General features: G+C 39.1%; 1 protein-coding gene across 1 annotated transcript; it reads right to left on the reverse strand.

Annotated features, from left to right (window-relative positions):
- Positions 1 to 5173: 5173 nt before the first annotated feature.
- LOC139933943 (protein CFAP20DC-like) lies at positions 5174 to 26071 on the reverse strand. The gene is made up of 20 exons (XM_071928189.1): positions 25992 to 26071; positions 24555 to 24704; positions 23138 to 23224; positions 22686 to 22779; positions 20942 to 21014; positions 18430 to 18544; positions 17393 to 17549; positions 16679 to 16852; positions 16138 to 16262; positions 15748 to 15811; positions 14909 to 15040; positions 13662 to 14297; positions 12989 to 13130; positions 11352 to 11481; positions 10761 to 10959; positions 9364 to 9587; positions 8640 to 8867; positions 7773 to 7855; positions 7196 to 7302; positions 5174 to 5531 (listed from the first exon to the last, which is right to left on the reverse strand). The coding sequence occupies exons 2-20, from the start codon at positions 24573 to 24575 to the stop codon at positions 5374 to 5376; spliced, it is 2949 nt and encodes a 982-aa protein (XP_071784290.1). The 5' UTR covers positions 24576 to 24704; positions 25992 to 26071; the 3' UTR covers positions 5174 to 5373.
- Positions 26072 to 26663: the final 592 nt, after the last annotated feature.

Here is a 26663-nt window from a genome sequence, read left to right on the forward strand (position 1 = left end):
ACACTTATTTTAAGTCACCATATGCCACCATTTTAAGTCACCATAGCAAAAAATGTAATTTTATTTTTGTTAAATATCAAAAAAATAATCGTGAAGACAAAATGCACAATCCTGGTTATTTTAAACACATAAACACGAATGGAATGGAAATACGAGTTTGAATTTTATCATAAATATTTTATACTCATTAATTTACACACCGCAAATTTAAGAATTATGAAAACAAAATTGTTCATGGCCTGACGTTCTGAGCCTAGCAGAGGCTTTCTCAAAGGCTAAACATTTTTAAAATGACAAATTGCTTACTTATACATACAAGTACCAATCACTGTTGCACCATATAAATTGGAAAGGAAAAGAAGACTTTTAGATTTACTGCTGTGGTACCCTTTGCAAAGTTTCAATACAAATTTTAATTTTCCTTATAGAAGTGCTTCTTACGAGATAAAAGTTGCTGTGCCCCCCCCCCCCCCAGGAGCAACGTTCAAGGCCCGTATTGTGTGTGATATTTAAGATAGTTTGGTATCGGCTTGAAAAGAGAACAAGATATTGCAGAAAGAAGTTAGAGGAACGCGTTACCCTGGATCGGACGAGTTGTGTTCTTTGAAAAGCTTTTTAAACTGTTATGAAATGCATGTGGTTAGAAACATGTTTTAAAAGTAGAATATGATGATCCACACTAGTGTGACTACAAATTGCACGGCTTTCCTGTATGCACGAACTAACACAGTCATCGATTATATGGAGTCAAAATTGTGATTCCACAAAATGGCCGACCGTGTTTCTTCGCGACGTAACAGGAAAACCATGCAATTCTGAAACTCTCTGCCTCAACACCTCAAGGACACACATGAAATATCTCGATTCCAACATTCTCTCAAAACCCATCTCTTCAGATTAGCCTATGCAGATATTGAATGAAATTTTCTTCTTGTTCTTTGACCAGCGCCTTTGAATGTTCTACAGATTTAGTGCGCTTTAAAAATGCTGTATTATTATTATTATTATGTTAATGTGGATCATTTTACTCTACTTTTTAAATTTTAATCTTACCATTTGCATTTCATTACGGTTCAAACGCTTTTCAACGACCAATTCCACTGATACAAGGCAACATGTTCCTTTATGAAATCACTGAAATGTATGGCAACACTTTTGGAAAAAATTTTCCACATGGAATTACATAATGCTGGAATGTTTCACTAAATAAAAGGTCCACTTATTAAACAATTTCTCAACAACAAAAGTGTATTTTCAAGTTTCAAAAAACCCATTAATTTAACAAGAAGGAGCAGCAAGTTTGATCGTTCTGAATTATACTATTTATGAATCAACCTTCTACCATAAGATTTTCCTGGCTCAATTTCATGAATAGCTACAGTTGATCTCAAGTGTGACCTCTTAAGGCACTGGACACTCTTGGTAATTACTAAAAATAATTATTAGCATAAAACCTTACTTGGTAACGAGTAATGGGGAGAGGTTGGTAGTATAAAACATTGTGAGAAACGGCTCCCTCTGAAGTGATGTAGTTTTTGAGAAGACTAGTTTTTGACGATAACCAATAGTGTTCGGTGTCTTTAAGTGCTAGGCAAAGTGTTAAGTGCCACAATACATGTAACTATGATAATGCTGACAACTCATCTTAAAGACAGTGGACACTATTGGTAATTGTCAAAGACTAGTCTTCACAGTTGGTGTACCTCAACATATGCATAAAATAACAAACCTGTGAAAGTTTTAGCTCAATTGGTCGTCGGAGTTGCGAGATAATAATGAAAAAAAAAAACACCCTCGTCATACAAAGTTGTGTGCTTTCTGATGCTTGATTTCGAGACCTCAAAATTCTAAACTTGAGGTCTCGAAATCAAATTTGGTGGAAAATTACTTCTTTCTCGAAAACTACGTCACTTCAGAGGGAGCTGTTTCTCACAATGTTTTATACTATCAACCTCTCCCCATTACTGGTAATGAAGAATGTTTTATGATAATAATTATTTTGAGTAATTACCAATAGTGTCCACTGCCTTTAAGATCAATCCTAGTACTTGGTACACTGCTAGGCAGAAGATGTCTTTTTTAATACAGGAATCAGGAAAGTACATACAGTAGTAAACAGCACTTAACACACATCGGTGTAGGGGTAAAAATACAAGTACTATTCTTTTTCCCCAATGCAAGTTTAGCATCACTGTATTTTCCTGCGGATAAGACGCTCGGCAAACAAGACGCAGTGCCCAAAATTTCAGGAAAAAAAATTTCAAAGTCCAGGGTACAAGGCGCTCCGCCGTACAAGACGCACCATGTAAATCTGTACAGACCACAAAGTTTTCATTTCCGCTAGAAGGATCTTGTTAGGTCTTCTTGGCAGTGAATACGCCCTCTGTCGTTCATCGCTTAAACCTATATGCGATAGCAGCGAGTACACATGGTGCTTGGCGTGCTTAACAGTTTTTCTCGTAACATTTAAAAACAAAATTGAGATTCTAAAGCACCTTAATGCATTGTCTTCAGGTGCATCGGCTAATGGGTGAGTTAAGGTTGTTGTTGCTTAATGTTGGTTTAAATTAGTTTATATTTCCATATTTTTATGTCAGTTAATTATTTTGATCTTGCCACGTTGCAATCTCACTAAGTCATGAAAGAACAAGATGGAATTTGTAGTCCGTACAATTTACAATGTCTTTATTTCCTAATTGCCGAGAACACAGTCAAGAGTGATGTTGATACAGCCCAAGAGCAGTAACAGTGAGTGAATCAACCAGGCTTTCTCAGCAAGTGAGCTGTAAGGACAACTTTTCCAAGAACTTCCACTCATGATGGCATCGTAGAAAGAATTATCCAGACTGAGGAGGAATTGTAAGGGTAAAATGACCCGAGCAATCAACCTCTGGCAACTCGCTCTGGACAATTAGGATACAATCCAAGGTAACAGTGGAAGACCTCTTAGGGAAGGTGAATACTGCATTTGATGCAGTGGAGACGGCTCATTGTAACTTCGCTGAGGCAATGAGTACGAGCAAGAGAAGCAGTGGATGAAGGGGGTCCAGGCCACCTTCCTCGTAGTGAGGCTCCAAACAGAGAGTATCCTGAGGGACAAGCAGGTTTGTCCCACAAGTACTAATCGCAGTAAGAGTGAAGAAGTAGTTCTCAAAGAGGCTACGTCCTCAAATAATGTGGATAAAGGTGGAATAGTTCAAGACAAGACTGGTCTCAGATAATGGGGATAAAGGTGAAATAAATCAAGACAAGGCAACGGCCTCAGATAATTGGGATAAAGGTGGAATAGTTCAAGACAAGACTGGTCTCAGATAATGGGGATAAAGGTGAAATAGTTCAAGACAAGGCTACGGCCTCGAGATAATGTGGATAAAGGTGGAATAGTTCAAGACAAGACTGGTCTCAGATAATGGGGATAAAGGTGAAATAGTTCAAGACAAGGCTACGGCCTCAGATAATTGGGATAAAGGTGAAGTGGTTCCTTTGGAGGCTACGGCCTCGGGTAATGGTGATGGAAAAGTAGTTAGTTGTACTAGTAGTATGAACAACAGGTTGAGTGATTTCAACGAAATCAAGTTGGCTTTAAATTGCCTAAGACAGAGTATGCTAAGTTTAATGGTGACCCCGTTTATTATTTCTCTTTTATTACCAACTTCGAAATCAATATAGAGCGCAAGGTTAGCTGCAACGCCACACGCTTGCAGCACATGAAGACAATGTGTCAAGGTAAAGCACGTAGCCGCATTGAATGTTGCGACTTGCTCGGCGATGCAGGGCACGAAGAAGCGAAGCGAATCCTACAAATGCAGATCGGTCAGCCCTATATGATCCTTAATGCCCTCATCATGCGCGAGCTCACTAATAAACGACCGGTCAGACCAAACGATGCTGATGCATTGGGGGACTTGATCGCTGCCATCAAAAAATGCCACGTAACTCTGACTACACTCAAGTACACTAATGATCTTAACAGTACACGTTTGAGGCTTAGACCACATTCACGTGAGCATCGTTTCATGTTTTCTTGCCACTAATACATTTCCATAAGAACATCTTGGCCTCACAAGTGTATCGGTGACATTTCAAATAAATGTAACAGTAGCCTGTGTAACCGTTGTGTAAGTTTTACTGAGTTTAAAGCAACTTAAATTGTATGTCATGTATGAAACTTGGCATTTATCAGATCACACTGTACATGTATGTGCATGATGGAGGAAGACAGCTACAACAAACAGCAAACTCTAGAGGGCGCTTTGCGCAATCTTTAAAAAAAAAAACGGCAGCTGGAGTGAATTTGAAAAGAGTCAATCTTTTCCAAGTTTGTGCCCAACATGTTTAATATTACATGTACTAGTGGCATCTTGGCAGTGATCAAGTTCTTTAGTACATGTACGTGCGCAATGGTTCATCAAAGCTTGTTAAAACTACCCAACACGTACGATGCAGGTTTTATTTGAAGTAGAATTCCCCTGGACGAATTAAAGGTATTATCTTACTGTATAAACGTAAGACTTCAGAAAGAATTCAGTCGTTAGCAGAGCACTCCAGAAGATAAGGCGCAACAATGTTTTTGGCGGCCTAAAAAGTCAGATAATCAGATAAGACGCGTCTTATCCACAGGAAAATACGGCATTAAAAATCGGTGCAGTACCCGCTGATAAAATAGGATTTTAACCGTCTCTAGTTATCGGGCAAGCTCAGTGGTCTAGTGGTAAGACATCTGCTCTAGGTCAAAGGTCATAGGTTGGAATCCCACCTGAGTAATTTGCCTGCGGATTTATTTTTCAAAGGACTTAGGAAAGTACTGAGCATACCATGTTTAACACGCACTGGTGTATGGGTAAAACACACACAGAATTACCAAGAAAATCCATTGGCTTAAAGCCATTATACACTTTCGGTAAACAGTATTGTCCAAGTCCCACACTTCGTGTATCACAACTTATATATAAAATAACAATCCTGTGGAAATTTAGGCTCAATCGGACATCGGAGTCGGGAGAAAATAACGGGAAAACCCACTCCTGTTTTCGCGCGTTTCACCGTGTCATGACATGTGTTTATAACAAATCCGTAATTCTCGTTAACGACAATTTATATTGTTTTACCGTTTTCTCAAAAAGTAAAGCATTTCATGGACTAATATTTCAAGAGAAGTCTTTCACCATTACCTTCTGTAAACCCTGTAAATTATTTGTAAATCTGTGAACTTTTTTTTTTTTTTCTGTACCGAAAGGGTCCAATGGCTTTAATGGGGCACCAGTTTCAGCCATATGAATTACATTGTAATATGGCTGGTAAACTGTTTCTATCATTAAGCGAGGTGATTTTCGCAGTGAACTAAAATCTTAAACCTTGGCACCAGCTCTTTCTTCATTTGAGCTCATAGTATTTGCCAGTTTTAGGATCGAAATAACAGTTGAGGCAAGGATCGTAGAGTAGGTCTAGTTCCTCGTCTTCTTCGCTCTCAGTGACTTTCCCATGATCATCGCTGCTTGTTGACTTGGTCCTGACTACAGCAGTCCTTAGTACTGGAAGATACAAAAACAAGGTGTAAGCAGAAATAATAAAAAAAACTCAACAATACATTGAAAAATCAAACTTAAAATCATGATTTCCATATGTAAACAACATAACAATTTTTAGTAAGTTTATTACAGGCATAGTATTCCTACTACTTTACTCCATTTTCATATACTTATTGCCCTAAAAAAAACTTATTATAATGATAATTGCAGCGATCGTCTCGTATTAAGAGATTCGGATAATACAAGGAAAACAGGCAGGTCTGGCGGACCTCTTATTAGCAAGAGTCAACTGTTAATAGATAGTTCCCACATGACGTAAATCGGCCATATTTCCAGGCAATTTGGAACACACAGTCATGCGTTTTGCGCGAGAACGGCGTGCAGCACGTGCAAATTTCACAAAACTTGTTGCCTGATTGGTTAGTAAACAGCGTGGATGCGTTAATAAACTGAGCGATTGACGCGCCTACAAGCCAAAGTGCAATTTGTCCGTAAAGATGGTGTCTATTGCAACTCATCTATATCCTGAAAAGTCTATAGAAGCCTATTACATAATTGTAGATCAGCCCTTATACTATAACATGTATAACTACAAAAATTAAGAAGCTATGTCTTCTATTTACAAATAGAAAACGCTAAAACATCATTGTTTTAAAATCTGTAAGAAGAAATTACAAGCACATAAAGAAACCAGTAAAGTTTGTGACAACGGCAACATATCACTTCGGATATGGTGTCTGGAATAATTGGCAAAAAGAAAATGATAAAACAATAAAAGAGCATTTATATGGTGAACTATGGATCACAGATCCCATGGTGCACTTTACAATACCATGCACAAAGACACCCACAGTAGGTCAACATAAATTTGCCTCTTGAAGTACAACCAGGGGGGACAAAACAGGCCGCCATTTTGTGGAGTCAAAGATTTATAGAAGTACAATACAAGCATAGTAAACATGACCAATGATAATGATACTGGAAACATTTAACAAAAGGAGGCTGTTCAAATAAGCAGAGGCTTGTGGGGGACAGCCCTATGAGACAAAATACAAAAACAAAAAGCAAAGGCGACAAAACTAAACATAAATATGAACAGGAGAGAAGACAAAATGTACAGGTAATGAGCTTAATATACAAGTAATGCCCGAAAAAATAATGGGGGAAAAAAAGCTGAAGACGGGCAGTGGAGTTGGGGGGGGGGGGAAATCCAAGTAACATAACGAGTGAGTTGGGCTACTTTTGAACAAGCCTTTTAAAGCACCTTCAATCTTTTTAAATTAATATTCTTCATCCTGATGCAAAATGAACATCTATTATGTATCGTTGCGGTACCCGCTGCCAAAACATAGGTTTCAAACTGCCTCTAGCTACCGGGCAATCTCGGTAGTCTAGTTGGCAAGACACTGCTCTAGAATTGCACGGGTCGTGGGTTCGAATCCCACCCGAGTAATATGGCTCTGATATTTGTTCACAGGACTCAGGAACAAACTGACTACATGTATACAGTGCTTACACACATCGGTGTAAATGGGTAAAAACCAACACTAATAACCTTCAGTATGATTCTAATGTTCGTTCTGTTCATTGAAAATTGTATATGTCTGTTTAGCTTATTGATCACATTTGCTCTTTATATTAAAATATAAATAAATAATTATCCTTACCTGGTGGCAAGTCTTTTCCTGGTGAGAGTATAGCAGCTTCCTCTTGGTCTGCCTTCATCTTCTCACTGGGAAGCACGATGGGCGGACTGAATAGGTTGGACCAATCCCTGCATACAAAGACGGATCGATCAAGAGATTGTACACTCAGGTGTCAAAATAAGTTATATAACGGACAGATTTCACAAGACTATAAACACTGAGAAGACTACGTCAACACTTCATGTGTTCTTGGATGTAACGATGGCCCCATATATTTTGCATTTATGGTGTAGAACCCTGATTAAAGTAAGCCAATTTTCACCCCCTCAATTCTAAACATACAATTAAAAACACAGCAAACAGTTTTATTTTTTTTTATCTCTCCTATGTTTCCATCATCAAAGCTTCAATGTGGTTAACCTTTATAACAAAACAACTCCATTACAAAATAAACTCAATTTGTAACACAAGCAAATAATCGCAACAGCAGTTATCCAAGGATTTCTAAGTACATTGGCAGCATAGGTTGTATATTCCCCAGGGAGCTGAGATGTACTACATGTAGATTGGAGCAAATGATCCAGTGACGGTACCATACCTTGGATTGGACTGCATGAGTGGATTGTTGTTACTGGACGGGAAATGCATCTCATCTTGATACCGATGCACTCGATGAGCGTCCTAAGAAATGACAACAATAAAAACAAGCGTAAATTCATCACAGGGATTTCTTATCTTCATTTTTTTGTTCCATCATTTGTTGATCCTCCCTTCCACCAACCAGGCACTTCCCACAAGAGTATTCCCTGGGCACAAACCCCAAATCCATTGGACCAGCAGAACATACTGCTAGACCGCGTGTAGCCGCGTCCTTCGCAATTCAGCTCTTAGCTGCGAGTAAGGACGATTAGCCCCCCCAAATTATTAGACCGCATCATGGTACCTAAGCATGAGTGAATACGCCCATATTTTCCAATATAACATTCCAGCCAGGTGGTTCAACAGAACAGTCCATCTTCACCTGTTAATACACTAATCTAATTCAATAAGCACATTGCTACCATGCTGACTATACGCCTCTCTTAATACTTTAAATGCATGACGTCACAATTCTTACCAAAAATGAGGCTATGGGCGCACGTCCCCCATCACTTGCAGTGGCTACGCCCATCGCCTCGTTTTGGATTAGCATTGTGGCGTACCTCATGCATAAATATTAAGAGAGGCATTTGTAGACACTACCTTAACTCTATTACAAACGACTGGTCACTATAGGCAACCGATTGAAATTCTTTCAGATAAGTAGTTGTAAGATGAAAAACAAAGATGACACAACCGTAGTTTTTAGAATGGGAAAAAAGGACTCTTGATAGGTGCTATTGTGACCTGCTTTAGGGGAGGTCACATTTTAAGAATCTCTCATTGGCCAACTTATCCTAATATCAATCCATTGCTGCCTACCCACCGGTGGTTTCCATGTGCTGTAGGTCGTTGCCGTGTCGTCACTAGAGCTGCTCAGGTCATCGTCACCGTAGTTATGGATATCAAAGCTGTTATTAGCCTGGTGGCCATCACTTCCATCTTCCTCATACATCTCTTCAAGTTGCTGCCGGTGGAGACTGGCGAGCATGTTGGCCTCCAGGGACGAAGCTAGAGAAGAGTTATTGGACTGGTATCGTCTCCAGTCATAATCCTGTTAAAGGGAACGTATAGCAAACAAGGTTGTAGGTTCAAATCCCCAAGCGAACCGCTGATTTCACAACGACTAGAATAAATATTGTTGTCTAGTTACTGAATCACAACTTCTTGATTTGTGCAGTTCATAATCATAGACGTTAAACCATGTTTGTATGAGAGGGATTGGGTGTTTATATTTCTTTGTGGGAGTTTGCCAAGTTCCCTTGATGGGCAAATCATCTAAAAAAAAAAAACTCTCATGAGCTTGGAAAATAGTATACCCCCTTAACACAAGGTTTTCACCAGTCCCAAATTTTCCCATGCGTGTTTCTTCATGTATATCTGAAATAATTAAAGGATTAATTAAGCTAGATAATAATGGTTATGTGTGATGACTGGAACTCAAACCCATATTCTACTGATCAGAAACACTTGAGTCTAGTGAACCAGACCTTGAGTCTAGTGCACCAGACCGCTCGATTTTGAGATGCCAATTGTTCAAATCAACTCACGTCTGACAGTCTTGGGTCATCCTTTGGAATTTCTTTGAGTTTCTTGGAATGAATACTCAATCTGGAGACCGAGCTCATGACCGGCGACACGGCTGATGACGACCCCCTCGTGTGAGACTCTAGAGCGCTCGTTGTAAGGAGAGATTTCCTTGTCCGCTGTGGGGACAAACTCGATGTGGGTTTGGCCGAGTCAAAGTTATCTCGACGAGCATCTGAGTCATCCCCTGAGAAAAGTAACAGTAAATATGAAGTGACATTTTGACTGTGAGCAATTATTATTCCACAAAGATTCTTCCTCTAATCCTTTAGCAATATTGAACATTCGCTCTCCTTACTGCGCCATGAAAAATCAAATGATTTCCGGCCATATCTAGAAATCCTCAGATAACTTTCATTTTGATTATTTTCTTGTGTTACAAGTCAACTTTATTTTGTAGAGGATAAAATTATATTTGCAACGATTTACACAATTGTTTTGTTTGTTTTACCAAATCAAAGCTTTGAAGTTGGGAAATCTATTGCCCCAAAAATATGGTATCCAAGATTGAGTCCAACCTCCTACCTAAGTGGCAATTGCCTTTTACAGCAATATATTATATATTTAAAAATTATAGCGCATTAAATCAACAATCTCAATGCACTTTACATATTTGTTACAAATACTGGTAATCAAGTAAAACAATGATAGATTAAAACACATTAACAGCACATTCAAAACATTGGTACAACAATACTAGTTATCCCTACACAACGATAAAATACACAACAAGATTATTAAGACTCAGTTAAATTAGAGGATTCAGGAATCACAAAACAAAACAGTTATTACCTAAAGACTTGATGAAAATAATACGTAGCACAGTGACACTTATTGGTTCCCCATAAGTATTAAAAATCAAGTATCAAGTATCAATTTTGTAACTTTGAGCACTATAACTTCATAGTGCTATACAAGCACCTTAAAGGTAGTGGACACTATTGGTTATTGTCAAAGACTAGCCTTCACAGTTGGTGTATCTCAACATATGCATAAAATAACAAACCTGTGAAAATTTGAGCTCAATAGGTCATCAAACTTGCGAGATAATCATGAAAGAAAAAAAACACCCTTGTCACACAAAGTTGTGTGCGTTTAGATGGTTGATTTTGAGACCTCAAGTTTTAAATCTGAGGTCTCGAAATCAAATTCATGGAAAATTACTTCTTTCTCAAAAACTATGGCACTTCAGAGGGAGCCTGTTCTCACAACTATACCATCAAGCTCTCCCCATTTCTCGTCACCAAGAAAGGTTTTGTGCTAAAAATTATTTTGAGTAATTACCAATAGTGTCCACTGCCTTTAAATACAACACTCAAGTAGTACTAGAGTGCAAGTACTACAACACTGGAGTAAATACCTGAAGAGTTGGATGAATGAACTGGGCGGGGACTGGGCATGTCCCCGATTGCAGCATCGTATCTACTCCTCCTGTCGACACCATTCTCATGGTGGTTATTCCCGGCGTCTGACCGATCACGATACCTCGATGTAGACACTGCAGCATCTTCCTCATCAGGTGTGGCAGACTGAGACGAGGACTCGGTGATCTTCTGCAACTAAAAAGAACAACAACAGCTGTGATATATTCGTTCAAATATTGGATGCCTATGAGTACGATTAAAAAATAATTTAACAAAAGCAAGTTTACACATGGTCGTACCCACAAGTTTACTACTTATTTATAGTTTCTTCCTAAAGACACATATCATATTATATTGACAGTGAAGTGACAGTGAAGAGACAGAGAAGAAAGTTATGAATATTATTATTTGTTTGGGGATGATAATATTTGGTATTTATTATAGCAATCGCCTACAGACGCGCCATAAGGCTTACCCTACAATCTACAATATGGCCACTTTCATAGCAACAAAGGGGTTATTCGATACGGTCTATTGGGAAGTGAATGTTAGTGAATTGTTTCTGAATGACAGAAAGTCTGTTTTACCTGTAGTTTCTTTGGCTCTAGATGTCTGCTGCGCTCAACCTGTCTAATAGGTGCTGATCTCGGTGGTGATGTGAATGTATAGATCTTTCCTTCTCTTTGCTGATCATTGGAGACTCTGACTACCTCAGCCCTGCATAGAGAATCAATACTCCGTCAACTTGGCACTTAGGCCAAGTAAAATAAATAACATGTTGCTCGTCCCCGCCAGCCTCAATTTTGGCGGCCGCACCGATTTTTTTGTTATTTGTTATTAAAAAAACCCAAAAACTATCAAAACGCATAATGAGAAACTTGGTACTTTGGAACATTTTGCCCTTCACAATTGCATGCCACAGTTCTATGCACCAGGGCGTGATGCCACAGAATAAATTTGGAGCAAAAGCAAGAGTAACTCTTTGGAAAGAGTGAAAATGTATCAAAATAGACACAGAAACACTAACAGAATTTCAGGACATACAGATCATACTCATAAAACCATAAAACCATCTTCAAATACGATATTGCTGCCATCTTAGACATGGTTGCCATCTTGAAAAAAAATATAAAAAAATTTGAAAATAACAAATAACAAGGACCTCCCTCACCAACTTTTTCAAAAAGTGTGGACGAGCAACATGTTATTAATTTTACAACCCCATGTTTATGAAATAATTTATTTGTTCATTAATTCTAATTTATTTGTTCATTAATTAATTTCTGGAAGCCCTGGACTTCCAGAAAAGCAAACCCAATCAAATATTCCAGTAAAACCCATGCAATCAGGTAGGGACAGAAAAAAAAACAATCCTGATGGGATGTGAACAGGAGTCCTAGAGGTGAAAGGCAAGGAAAGAAACCACTACACCAAGCTGACAGTGCCAACCTGACCCCTTGCTTGATAGACAGTCACACACAGCCTACCCTGTCCCAAATCTTTGGGGACATTTGGGGGGACATTTTGGCACCCCAAAATAGAGGAAATGGTAAACATGAACTTTGAGGAGGTGTATTCCGCATCTCCAAGATGTTAATATAGAGAAATTTTGATTCCCTTTTTTCCCCAAAAAACTATATATGTAACCCGCTCTGTGAAAAAGAGTCAGATGTAGGCAATTTCAAGAATTGAGTTATATGCATGGCTGGAAAGAACACATCAGCAGCAGTAATTTGGTATGTGTCTAAGCTTTGGGGTGTATCGCGTTGCTGAGTTACTTCCCTTTGAAATTAGCCACCGCACCATTTTTTTTGAAAAACGAATTACAAGTAAAATGATATTTTAAACTACCATTGTGTGCAAAAGGATACAAATTAGACATAAGTATGATCACAATTTTTTTTTTTTTTTTACATTTTCCACATTAAACTGTCCATAACTTAATATTGCATTGGGCGACATGTGACTCATTTTCACAGAGTGGTCCACATATTGTGTTGTGCGCTGCGTTATGATGTGCAATTTTGGTTTGTATGTGTTTTTAAACCGTTCTGCTGTTTTGGGAGAGTTACTAGTTTACTGTCCGAGGTGAGAGCAGGGGATTGAAAGTGGGTATGTTTTTGGAGGGTTTTTTCTTTCTTTTTCTGGCTGATGGTCTGGTTTAATATTGTAGTGCTCTTGCATATCCATGTCCCCCTGGTTCTCATCTGGCATTTTTCCTTACCTTGCTTGTTTGTTATTACGCCTGGATGTGTTGGGCTGCCCAGGCTTAGCCTGACCCGGTGGGTTGGTCTGCTTTTCATCTTCTCTTCTGGACGTTCGGACGGAGTTGACGTCTGTGATTCCTGAATCAACTGTGGAGGCATCTGCAATCAGATATAAAAACCAGCTCTGTATATTACCAAAGACTGAATAGCAGCCCTGGGATTTTATCTCTAAAAACACGGCAAGGCCATTTCAATTTTGAAAAGAGCATTTCTGATCCAACAATTACAGGAAACTTTTGAAGGGGCACCAAGGCCAATACCATGGGCAGCATAGACTGTGGTCTTTGTTGCCCTGCATTTCATCTTTCTGACAGCAAGGCCATTTCTGAAAAGGTCATTTCCATTTGAAAATCTTAGGAAACTTTTGTGGAAGCACCAAGTTTAGGACAAGAGAAAAAGAGATCATGGTATCTGTGACCTCTGTGTAATGCCAGGCCTTATTTAATCACTAGATTTAGTCTTACATAAAGACGAGAAGTTTGCAAGAAAAATTTTACACCTTTCCAAAATGAACACAGTCAAAGGGGGCTTCACATTCTTTACATTATAGCCTCAATGGAGACAACGACTGCAGTACACTCCTACAACGTAATAAATTAAAACTTAGGGTTTTCAGTATTTATTTCCTACCAGAGGATTTTTCAGTCCTTGAAGACATCCCTCCATCTTTCTTCTCTCTGCGTCCACTCTTCGGCATCCCTCTCTGCCTCTGCACCTCCTCACTCTCCGATAAGCTGTCGATGCGGTTCAGTATCGGCCGCTCCCCTTTCTTCTTCCGCCTCTGCGTACGACTCTTCTGGGCTTCATGCCCGACGAGATCATCGCTCTCGGAGAGACTTTCCACGCGGGGTCTTCCAGAGTTACTCACATCACCCGATACCTTAGAAGATTTCTCCAACCTCCTGTTATTTGTCTCATCTTTATCAGACTGCCCCTCCAGTCTGATCCGTGACGAGGCGTATTTCAAAATGGCCGCATCTGACATTCGACCTGACCTATCGGCGTCACTCGATTCCTCAGAGTCTTTTCGGTGGGTGCCAGAGTCAACGTATCTACTCCGATCGTACCCGCTTCTTCCCGACGTGCTGGTGTCGCTGCCGGCGGATAGACTGTCACCTCTTTCTCTCTTACCACTGTTTGGACGGACCTTGACGATACGACGAGATTTATCTCCCGATTTTTGACGGGGTGGGTGGGGCTGGACAAAGTTGTCATCTTTGTTGTTTTCCAAGCCTGCTGACCATGTGTTGCTTCCTCTAAGTGCACCTTTGATAGGAAAGAAACATCACAAAAAATGGTTTGTTGACTTGTTTTGCTAAAAATAAATTCAGGTTGAAAAGCATACTTGTTTAATTTGAAGTATGGACTAGTGAAATGACAAACTCGACTGGTCAATGCTGGCCAGTCACAAAAAAAGTTCTAACCCAGGTTTTAGTTTAGGTTTCCTTTATTGACCCTTCAACGCTTTAGTAACAGTGAATTGACTAACCATTCGAAACCATTCAACTGCATGGGTTTTGTACTGTGATAACTGTGTATAGAACTACATGTATCTGTGTATTGTGCGGATATGTTCTTCATATTATATATTAATAATGTGGATGTGGATGATATTGAATGGTCACACAGTTGGAGGGTTGACTGTGTACTGCGTGTAGCATTCAAACATTGATGTCACAGTGTAGGCTGGCATCATTTGAAACCCATGTAGGTGTGTAGCATTTACCAAACTGAGGTCAAAGTATGGTCAGACAGTAGGGGGTTGACTGTGTAGCAGTCAGAATAATGATATCATAGTTCAGGCTGGCATCATGTGTAACCATGTAGATACTATTGAACGGTCACACAGTAGGAGGGTTGATCTTTACTGATTGTACCTTTATCAACTTTGTCCTCGAGATCTGCTACATTGGTGCCAGGGTCAGATGACTGGCGCTGGCGTCCGTGTAGCACCAGGGAGTCACCCTCTGTCTTGGACGAGATACTCCTGTCACTAGGCAAAAGATCACCTGGAAAATCAACAATGAAATCAAAAACAGAGTACCAATCATAACTAGAAACTCAGTTTTTATAAATTACAAAAACAAGGTGTTTGTGATTTATGTCAAGAAATGACGATTGAATCAATTTACCTTTCCAACTAGAAATCATTGCTTTTGAATAGTTTTTACTTTTAACGAGGGGTTTGAACAGGAAAATAAGGTCAAATATGAAGTAGAGTAAGTTCGGTTTGTAAATTCCTTTCTGGTGATGTATATAATGTAAAAATCCATGGAGTGAATCATGAATGCTTGGAGGTTAAAAGACACTTGACACTATTGGTAATTATCAAAGACCAGTCTTCTCACTGTGTCTCAACATATGCATATAATAACAAACCGGTGAAAATTTGAGCTCAATTGGTCGTCAAAGTTGCAAGAACTATGAAAAAAAAACACCCTTGTCACACAAAGGTGTGTGCTTTCAGATGCTTAATTTCAAAACCTCAAATTCTAATTCTGAGGTATCAAAATCAAGTTTGTTGAAAATTACTTCTTTCTTGAAAACTACGTCACTTCAAGAGAGAGCCGTTTCTCACAAGTTTGTATACTATCAACCTCTCCCCATTACTCATTACCAATTAGGGTTTATGCTAATAATTATTTTGAGTAATTACTAATAGTGTCCACTGCCTTCAAGCCAAACGAATTCATTACAAAATTCAAGTTGTACTAACCATCCTGTTTCAGTGCCCTGGAGTGTGAAGATCTACTGCTTCTACTGCTTGCACTACCACCACCCTACAACAAGATATTTTTTTAAATCAGCAATGAAGTCTGGATATAAATAACTAAATACAGGGGGTGCGGGCTCTCCAAAAGTTTTTTCTGACCTAAGTATGTCGTGCCGAGCGGGTTTTCAAACATCAAACTCAAGTTCTGACAACTGAGTCAACAGAGTGTGGGTTTGAATCCCGGCCATGACTATTGTGTTCTTGGGCAAGACACGTATCCACCAATGTGCTCAGGGCGCTATCACAATGAAAACTAAACCAAAAAACACAAAAAAACAAAAACAGTTTAAATCGAAGAAAAATTAGATCTTTTGACATAGAGGGTCTTCTTACCTCTCTATGACTCCCAGCCGAGGTTGGTTTCTTGCCAGCAGATGCTGATGGGACTGGTACCTTGCTTCCAAATGCGATATGCATCGGTCTGTCCTTACGTCCCTTCAGACTAGAGTTCAAGTCCACTGTTAAATAAACAGGTAAACATTGACTTACATGTATGTACTCTTTGAACAGGGTAAATAAATTGAAGCAGTGAGGTTGGAAACATAAGACAAATCAAATAAAGTTATGAAAAAACGTTTTTGTAAGATGACACTTTGTTACATAGAAACTCAAGATAAAACTTGTTAATTCTATGACAGTTTCGGGCCGTTTGAGGACTACAGGTTTATTAAATTTATCAACTTCAAATTAACCCTTTTCACACTATACAATGTATCTCTTATCCCAATGGAATACAGCCCTGGGGAGGCCCAAGGAGTTTTTATAAGCTACCCCTTGAAGTTCCTTTAAGTGTCTTACCCCTTGAAGTTACCCCTTGAAGTTTAAGTGTCTTACCCCTCAAAGTTACCCCTTGAAGTTTCTTTAAGTGTCTTACCGGGTTCAGTGGATGAGCACGGTCTACTGTCAGGTTTGGCTTTGAACTCAGCATGCCTGAGTTTATTCATGGTAAAGATCTGCGTCTGGCATACTACGTCGTTGCTGAATTGACAAGCTCTTGGAATACTGTCTACCTCTACGTTGTTTGTGGGAGGGTTGCAGTCGTACAGATCTATAAACAATCAGTATGAAGAAATCATGTTAATTACTGATTGGGACAATTGGAACAAAATTCATTTAACCACTTTGTAGTGGTAAGAGACCGATCCATTACGCCCCGCCTCCTTACCAGTTGACGAAACCCGATCACCATTAGTGCAAAGATCACCAAACGGTTCAAATGGTGATCAGATTTCGCGGTTGTGATTGGTCAATGATAATTGGGCATGGCTTAATGGATCGGTCATATTGGCAGATGTATGTAGGTTGACAGTTATCTGCTTTGATATGTGTGAGACCATGCTGTGTGAAACTAACCACATTACACGGATCAAAAGATGTTACCCAAAAGCTAATTTTGCAGTTTGTATCCATCCGGATAAGTTTTGACTCGGGTCGAAAGTCAATAGTGTGAAAGGCCTATTGTGATTCCAAGCGGGTCACATGACCTGACCCAAGCTGGTCACATGACCTGACCAGCGGAGATGGATGAACTTGAGCCTTGATGACGGAATGAAACTAAAATAATAAATGATAACGGTTATAATCTTACCATCGTCATCGGTGTCGTCTTGTGGCTGGGTCTTCATGGTGAAGATCTTGCGGAGGTGACAGTTGGCGCAGATGATGATGCCGTCCAATGTCTTGAACGTCTGACCACGGAAACCCTCACTCACCAGCGACACCAGGTCGATACACAAATTCAGCCACTGGGTAGAGGTTAGAAGGACTTGTTTTAGCACATGGGCTCAATTTCACTAAGAGTTTAGATTGATCTCAAGTGCAAATCCACCTTAATTACTTAGCAAAGTGTGACGTCACAATGTGGTAATACTAAAAACTCATCTTAAGTAGTGCTTTGTGAAAGCCATGGTTTTGTAATGGGAGAGATGAGGTTTATCAGGGTATGTAAGTAGGGAAGTCTAGTGATAAGAATCCGTCATGGTTCAAAATCGAGAAGACGGTGACAAGCAAAAACTTGGATCTAGAACAATTCTACTTAATGGATAAGTATACTTTAATCCTTTGGAAATAGTAATGTAGACATAATGATATGATAAAATTAGCCTGTGAAAATGTTGTTTCAAAAGGTGGTAGCGATTATGAGACTATTATACACATATTGACTGGCAATGAGCTAACTAGTGTACGTCTATTCCCCTGAGGGACTTTGAGTGACCAGAAGAGCGACCTATTTCCCTAGACTATATTAGTTCATCCCAAGTGACCGTGTTCTAGCCAAGCAGAATACAGAACAAGCAAGAGGTGTGTTATAACACCAAAGGTCTGGTAAGGCCGTGTCCACACAGGAAGAATAATCCAAAATTGAAATACCCATTTCTCAGATTGAAATCGTTTCTCAATATGTTGTACATTATCAACAGCTTGGTCATTATCAACACCTTTCCTATTAAGGTTTGCTACCACACTCTCCGTGTGAGTTATGTTAAACAAATATTGAATGCATTTCCGTCAGATCTGGCTTTTCCATTTCACTCAAGCTTCCAGGCTAATCCAGATTTCATGTCCTGATTATATATGTTCTGCGACAATATAAATCCAATATTTGTATATTATTAAGCAACTTACCATAGCCCTCTTCATGACAGTAAGGGGTATCTTGGCATGGAGTGGGGTCACAGCAATTTCCTTCTGAGCCGTTGAGAATAAAAGTCTTCGTTTGTTGTTGCCCATGTCGCTCACACTGGAAACAAATCCAACACAAAATCCACATGGAACACATGGAACAAAATATGAAGCTTATTTTACTTAAGGAACGGAAGAAGAAAAACAGACTATATAGCGTGACTTGAACCTACAACCTCCAGAAATGTGTCGACGCTCTGCCAACTAAACCATATATATCCCTTATGTTGGCAGTACGGCAGTCTACTGATCACACGCGCGTGTTTGCGGTGTGCTCGGTTATAGCATCCTCTCTTGACTTGAACCGTGAACAGCAACTACAAAGCTTCCTTTCTTTTCAAGATTTCTGTTCTTATTTCACATTTAAGACCGAGCTGTGTTATTTAACACATATTGACTGGCATATTCGGGAACTAGTGTACGTACCTATTTCCCTCGGCCTACGGCCTCGGAAAAAAGGTCGCTCTTCTGGTTACTCAAAGTCCCTCGGGGGAATAGACGTACACTAGTTACCTCATTGCCAGTCAATAGCCGTTTAACCAGTGACTGCCATACAGCCAGGGATCACACCCAAGTTTACGATACAACTTGGCAGCAAAAGGATCATCTTAAGTGGGATGCATTAATTTTTTTTCTTCAAATAATTCAAGGAATAAACCTTAAAAGGGAAACTGACTGCATATATTGCCCGTCAGTTTCACTTTGAAAGGTTTATCATTCGATTTTTTTTTATTTTGATTTTTTTGATGGGCTTATGTACTATAATAATAATAACAAATTTAGTTTATATAGCGCTTTTTCACTCCCGAATGGGTGTCTCAAAGCGCTTCAAATTATTACCCCTGGTCACTGGGCCTTAATTCACTCCTTAAATCATCTCAGCTCCCTGGGGAGTATACAGCCTCGTGCAACAAATGCGCTACTCGGCTAAATCAATTACAAGAACCATCTCTGCCCTCACAGGTCCCCATTTACCCCTGGGTGGAGAGAAGCAATTATAGTTAAGTGTCTTGCTCAGGGACACAAGTGTCACGACCGGGATTCGAACCCACACACTGCTGAACAGAAATCAGCAGAGCTTGAGTTCGGTGCTCTTAACCGCTCGGCCACGACACCCCACCATTTATGATTGCTTTTTTTCCCCCTGATTACACAGGGCTAAATTTTTGTGGGAAATCCACAAGACCGCAGGGCTTGTGGCTCAAAATATTTACTGAACCAGAAATATTTGTACCAGACCAGTACCAAGAACAAAAATTGCTTACAACTTGTTTTATTTTAACAAGCTCTAAGGCATGTGTTTGTCTTTCATATAAAGTATACTTCTCTACGCAACAGAATTTAAAGCCATTGGACACTTTCGGTAAACAGTATTGTCCAAGTCCCACACTTTGTGTATCACAACTTATATATAAAATAACAAACCTGTGTAAATTTAGGCTCAATCGTTCATCGGAGTTGGTTTCTGCACGTTTCGCCGTGTCATGACATGTGTTTAAAATAAATCCGTTAGTCTATTGTTATTGATGTTGTTTTCATGTTTTCTCAAAAAGTAAACTTTCAAGTTTACTTTTGAAATGCTTAAAAGCATTTCATGGAATAATATTTCAAGAGAAGTCTTAAGAATAATATTTCAAGAGAAGTCTTTTAAGACTTCTCTTGAAACATTATTCTTAAAAGAATAATATTTCAAGAGAAGTCTTAAGAATAATATTTCAAGAGAAGTCTTAAGAATAATATTTCAAGAGAAGTCTTCCACCATTACCTTCCATAAACCCTGTAAATTATTTGTAAATCTTATTGTATTTTTTTCTGTACCGAAAGTGTCCAATGGCTTTAAAGGAATTAAACACACTTACCATAGTCAACAATTTTTTCTATTTATTATACAGTGAAGTATTTAGGTCTTGATTTTTGACCAAGGACACATGTGATTGAGCTGCTTATTGCAAGGCAGGTCAGCGCGCTGATATTGACTGATCAATAAAAATCTTAACAATGGATCACTTTGCGTTTTTTCTGGTTGATCGAGCAATTACCCACTTCACTGGTTCCTCCCTGCTTCCAGCATATTTATATAGATGAAGGTCACTTTCGTATATTTTTGTTTTCTTCTTTTTCTAATCGTTTTTTTTCCCCCTATCTTCTCGTGACCCGGATAGCCGATCAGTCTCAAACTTTTACACGTTAGTCTGTTTATAAATGTATATAGTGGATTGCATTTAGTGCTTACACTACCAGTAACTGTTTTGTTTGCAAACCCAATTCTGTAATGTTCCTGTGATATCTGGAATCAATTTCACTAAGTTTTAAGATTCCAAATCTTGAGATGAGTTGTCAATTTCATCATGGTGATACGTTTTGTGACATCACACTTTGATTGGCAGTCAAGATTGGATCGCAGTTAAGATCAATCTTCGCAATCTATGTCAAATCAAGCCCAGGTTTGACATACCTTAGTTCAATGGAGAAGTCTTGGCCAATAGAAACGTACACTTGGGCGACCAGGAATCGCTGGACCAAAGCCACTGTCAGACAAAGACATGAAAGTATATTTAGTAACTCAGTACATACAAGACAAAATCTGGCCATGATCTAACTGAAGAAAACATACCGCCTTACTTTAAAGTAACACATTGCCTTGGATCGGACGAGTTGGTCTTTGAAAAGGCGTTTCAAACTGTTTGTTATAAAGTGCATATGGTAAAAGAAAGTAAAACATAATGATCCACACAAGTATCACTCAAAATTGCACGGTTTTCCTTTTATGCCGCGAACTAAAATGGTCGGCCATTTTGTGGAGTCAAAATTTTGACTCCACAAAATGGCCGACCGTGTTTCTTCGTGACATACATGTATAAGGAAAACCGTGCAATTTCGAGGCATGTGTGTGTGGATCATTATATTCTACTTTTTAATTATCTATCTAACCATTTGCATTTTATAAGAAACGGTTTCAAACCCTTTTCGACTGATCCAATGCAATGTGTTCCTTAAAAAAAAAATAACCTTCTATGCTCCAGGACATTTTATGGTAGGCAAGATACTACATGGCAATTTTACATTCTGTATCATTATTTCCTAACAAAATCTAGAATCGTAAAAAATAACAGTTCAACAAGGTTGTGCCAACTGGCTGATCCCCCAGGTCTGTTCGTATATGAGTGCCATATGCTGCGTCAAACCGATCTTAATAATAATAATAATCATAATAACTTTCGATTTATATAGCGCCTAATAATTAACACTAATTCTCTAAGCGCTTTACAAAGAAGTACACTATAAATCAACAACAACATAAATATATATATATAACAAATAATACCACTACAAGCATAACGATACAACAATACAAGAACGTAAACTATTGTAAGAAAAGGTGTGTCTTTAAGGCACTCTTGAAATCACCAAGGGAAGATGTTTTCCTGATCGTCAAGGGCAGAGAATTCCACAGAGTTGGAGCCGAAGCCACAAAGGAGGGGTCTCCATAGATATGCATATTAACAGGGTGTACTGCAAGGAGGTGTTGTGACGATGATCGAAGTGTACGATCTTACCTTCAAACATTAATAACAAATTGCATCGTCGAGATTTTATTTTATTTATAAATACTAATCGCTTCTAATTGTATTCTTTTAGCTTACTGTTTATTTGCTTTCTTGTATTTGCATATTATGGAACTCTCATTATTGTGTTGAATGTTTCAAAGTTTTTACTGTGTTAAAGGGAAGGTACACGTTTGGTAATTTTCAAAGACCAGTGTTCTCACTTGGTGTATCCCATCATAAGCATAAAATAACAAGCCTGTGAAAATTTGGGCTCAATTGGTCATCAAACTTGCGAGAAAATGAAGAAAAGATACCCTTGTTGGACGAATTTGTGTGCTTTCAGATTGGAATAAAAGACTTTAAAAGCTTTTAATTAAAAGTCTTTTATTATTTAAGTGAGAAATTACCTCTTTCTCAAAAACTACGTTACTTCAGAGGGAGTCGTTTCCCACAATGTTCTATACTATCAACCGCTCTCCAATGCTCGTTACCAAGTCAGTTTTTAACTTAATATTTGTTTTGAGTAATTACCAAACGTGTACCTTCCCTTTAAGAGCATTTCAGTTACCATTTTTGGGATACACTAAGACTATTTGAATGGAATTGAACTTTTGAATTTTTGAGGGTAAGCTAAGCTCGACGAGTACTCACATGTTTGTTTAGGATCCTTAGGAAGCTGCATCTTAGTGCTGGTCCCTGCTCCTTCCAAGACATGGACGAAACTCTTGGCTTCTTTCTCAAAGACCTGCAGCAAGATTAGTTGTTCATTAGCTAACACTCTACAGATCTCACCAATTCAGAAACTTTGAATTGAGAATTGGTCATGTGACTAAAAAAACATCATGGGTATTTTTTGTGGGTTAAACGTTCGGTTCAACAAAATAGTGGACAATTTTTATGAAATAACCCCTAAAACCACACAACTTAAATGCAGATCATTATATTCCACTGTGATTAAAATATCTTTCCAACCACATTAGGCCTATATTCATTTAAAAACAAGCGGTTTTTGTAGCGCAAAGCGCCCAATTTGAAGGCGACGTGGTCTTTTAATAGCACCCTGGAGGCACATTTGAGGAATATTTTTGTGATCTTAGACTTACCTTGTGTATTGATGCTGAACCAGTTAGTTTCCACTTAGCAAGAGGTTCCTTCCCTTGGCAGCTGAAGACCTCCACGAAGGCCCCGCCCTAGGAAGAACAAAGATGGATAAATTACATGAAAACAGGGACAAGATTTGCCGAAATGTGACGATTCCTGAAACTGACTACTGGGCCTGGGATCCCCATTATGCTAGTCCCCAACCTCTCAGATGTTACAATTCAGGGAGGTTTACCAAAAATGCATCACTAAGGGAATCAATGTGTGGTGAAGAGGTTTTCAACTCGTGGTTTAATCCCAACGAGGCCTGGTTCTTGACAAATTATAGAGAACCAGGCCTCGGCGGGCTTAAACCACTAGTTGAAAACCTATTCAAAACACTTTGATTCCCATTCATAAATACCTTTTCGGTCAAAAACAGCGTCACTTTTTCGTCAAAAAGTAAAACAAATGCAACAACTTTAATTGTTAAAAATGATATATTTAAAAACAACACCCCTCCAGCTATGAAATGGTAGAGCCCTCCGCTGCCCTCGCGCAAACAACTCCTCATGTAAACAACTCCTTATAAGGAAATGCTGTGGGCGTGGCGCGTATCGCGTGATGTGGCGCAGCTGTTTCAGCCGTTGCTCTCGACCAATAGGAATGAAGAAACTGTCTTATAATGATCAGGTGCAAGGTCGCGTGTCATGCTTATGAATTAACACTTTTTACCGGTCATTTACAAAAGTTTTATGAATAGAAATTAAAGCAAAACAACAGGTTTGGACACAATGCGGACTTTTTCTTTCTCCCTGAAGTCACTGCTTTATTACTTCTTGTCAAAAAATCTGATGGGGATGTTGAGAAAACCCTGAAATCAAGGAAAATTTTAGGAAATCAAATGCCCGACTAATAAAGGTTCAATTTTGTAACCCTTCAAAGACCACTCATTTCGGTAATAAGCATCTCAGCATACACCCATACATGGTTGGTACTTTGAGGAAAAAAAAAACACTTGTTAAAAGTGTCTTACAAAAATATACTATAAATCGAACACATGGTTTTGTTAATACAAGTAGAAACATGTTTACATGAGAAAATTGGAAAATGTCATTCAGGTCATGACCTTTACTTTGTACTTTTTAGTTAAATGGAAGTAGGTCAGATCTTGCAGGCTATTTGTAGCCGTTATATTTTGGTACTTATTTAAGCCCTTTGGTTTCTAAAAGCATATAATGGTCAAATATGAAACATCAATAAGGTTTATCGCGATTCAGAAACGCACTTCATTATGGGAAGGAATATGGGGTGGTGACTACGCAGTTTGTACGAATCGCGCACGCAACGCCTATACCTTTGTGTGCATTCAACAGCACCCTCTATTGATATTTTGCTATTCGCTATAAACCTTATTGAACAATCATTGTTTTTGCTTACCTGGAATTCATTTTTAAACATTGCAGAAAGGTGACGCTCTTCACCGAGTGTGAATAGAGTTTCTATGGTACTTTCTCCATGTTGAGCATTAGAGATGAATTACTCAAGTTCGCAGAGCCAGGTTTCTTAACTGTGTTGTCATTAGAGCATCTGTTAAAATCACAAACATGAAATGATAGTTAACAATATTAATAAAACCTAGTTCTTACGTAGCGCTTTATCACATTCGGTCACACTGTGTTTTGAAGTACATGTATGAGACCTTTTACTTTACATAGGACTACTGGTTTACAAGGTGCCAATCGAACCAAGAACACCAGGGCAAATCCCCTCTCTTTACAATAAACGCCCTAGCTCGGAGGCCCGTTTTTGTGCGTTACACAACACAGGACCTTTGGCTTTACATCCCATCCAAAGGCACAGCAATAACAGTTACATGTAGGTGTCTTGTTTTTAAGTGTCATGACCAGGACTCGAACCAACACTCTGCTGATCAGAAACACCAGAGCTTGAGTCTGGTGTTCTTATCCGCTCAGCCACTACATGCCACTGAAATGAATAATAGTGAAAAAGACCTTATTTCTTATAAATTCTAACACAGTTCACTTTGAATTTCCATTCCAGAGGATTGAGTGCTACGATCATGGCAACTAACTATCGATTGGCATGACTACGTCTTTTTTTGTTGTGGGATTTTGCTGAGTTCCCTTGAAATTATTTAATTGAAGTTGATGGGAAGATCGTCTATTAACTATTTTATAACTAAACAAACAAACAAAACAAACAAACAAAATAGGCTAAAGGCCCGGTCACACAGGCCCCGATAACGAGAACGATAAAAATGCACGCCCTCGATTGGTTGAATGAGCGTGGGCGTATTCTGCGTGGAGCATTTCAACCAATCGAGGGCGTGTATTTTTATCGTTCTCGTTCTCGTTATCGTTATCGGGGCCTGTGTGACCGGGCCTAGAGTCATGTATGTAATTGTAATGTAATTGTAAGTACTTAATTAGGCCCATAAATAAAAAGAGCCAATCCACAATGAAAGGACACAAAGAAATAGTCATGATGTGGGGCTAGCTCTTAGTGTCGTGACAGTCACACAGCACTGACATTCATGACAGTGTGAGTGCATGGAGGAATAACTAGCTACCTCCATGGTGTGACCATGGTGTGACAAATCCCTGAGCGACAGGACAGTACAGTCTTTTCAGTCTTGCTAATGCATGCTGGTAATGACTAACTATGGTATGACGGTTTCAAACTGTAAAAGACTAAACAAAATTCGATCATCAACTTCAACTTGAAAATGAAACAATTTGCAAACTTTCCTTTATGGAAAATAATTGAAGAGGTGTATCAACCAACAAAGCAATTCTTCCTTGACACAAAGTGTTCAATGCACAGCTGGATGAACAAAGGGTAAAATTTACTCACCACACAATCACACAATAACACACAAGTCTACTTCTCGACGGTACGGGATTTGTGTACCGTTTCTATTCAGCCATTTTAATAAGTAGGGCGCCCTCTCTCGGCTGTCTTTACCCGGTAATCTGACGTCATCACTTCGAGCTCGTAGACCTAGGAAGGCACTAAATACTAAACTCCACAGCGGTTCGGCCATCGGAGAATACCCGAGCGAGAATGACCTTATGACGTCATTTTGCATATGCTTGCATCTTTTAGACATGAAAATATTAACAACCGGGTCCTAGTGGTTAGTCCACTCTTATGTAACAACTCCCCAAACCTGCTGCTACAAATGTACTTGAATAAAGAGGTCTGAAGCAGTGCTTGCATCTTTTAAACGTGAACATATAAACAACCATGGTCCCAGTGTTTAGTCTACTCTTATGTAACAACTCCCCAAACCTGCTGCTACAAATGTACTTTAATATAGAGGTCTGAAGCAGTACTGATCTTTTAGACATGAAAATATTAACAACCAGGGGCCTTATTCATGAAGCCCTCGTAAATCGGTCACTTACGTGGCTCTAAGTAAGACGTTAGTAAGACTTTGGTAAGCCCTTACGAAGCATTCGTGTCGCTTTACTACCGCATTACTTACTAAACCTCTCGGAACGCCCTCTTAAGCGGGAACGTGCT

Source organism: Asterias amurensis, chromosome 2 (genome assembly GCF_032118995.1).
Source record: "Asterias amurensis chromosome 2, ASM3211899v1".
In the NCBI taxonomy this organism is placed as follows: Eukaryota; Metazoa; Echinodermata; class Asteroidea; order Forcipulatida; family Asteriidae; genus Asterias; species Asterias amurensis.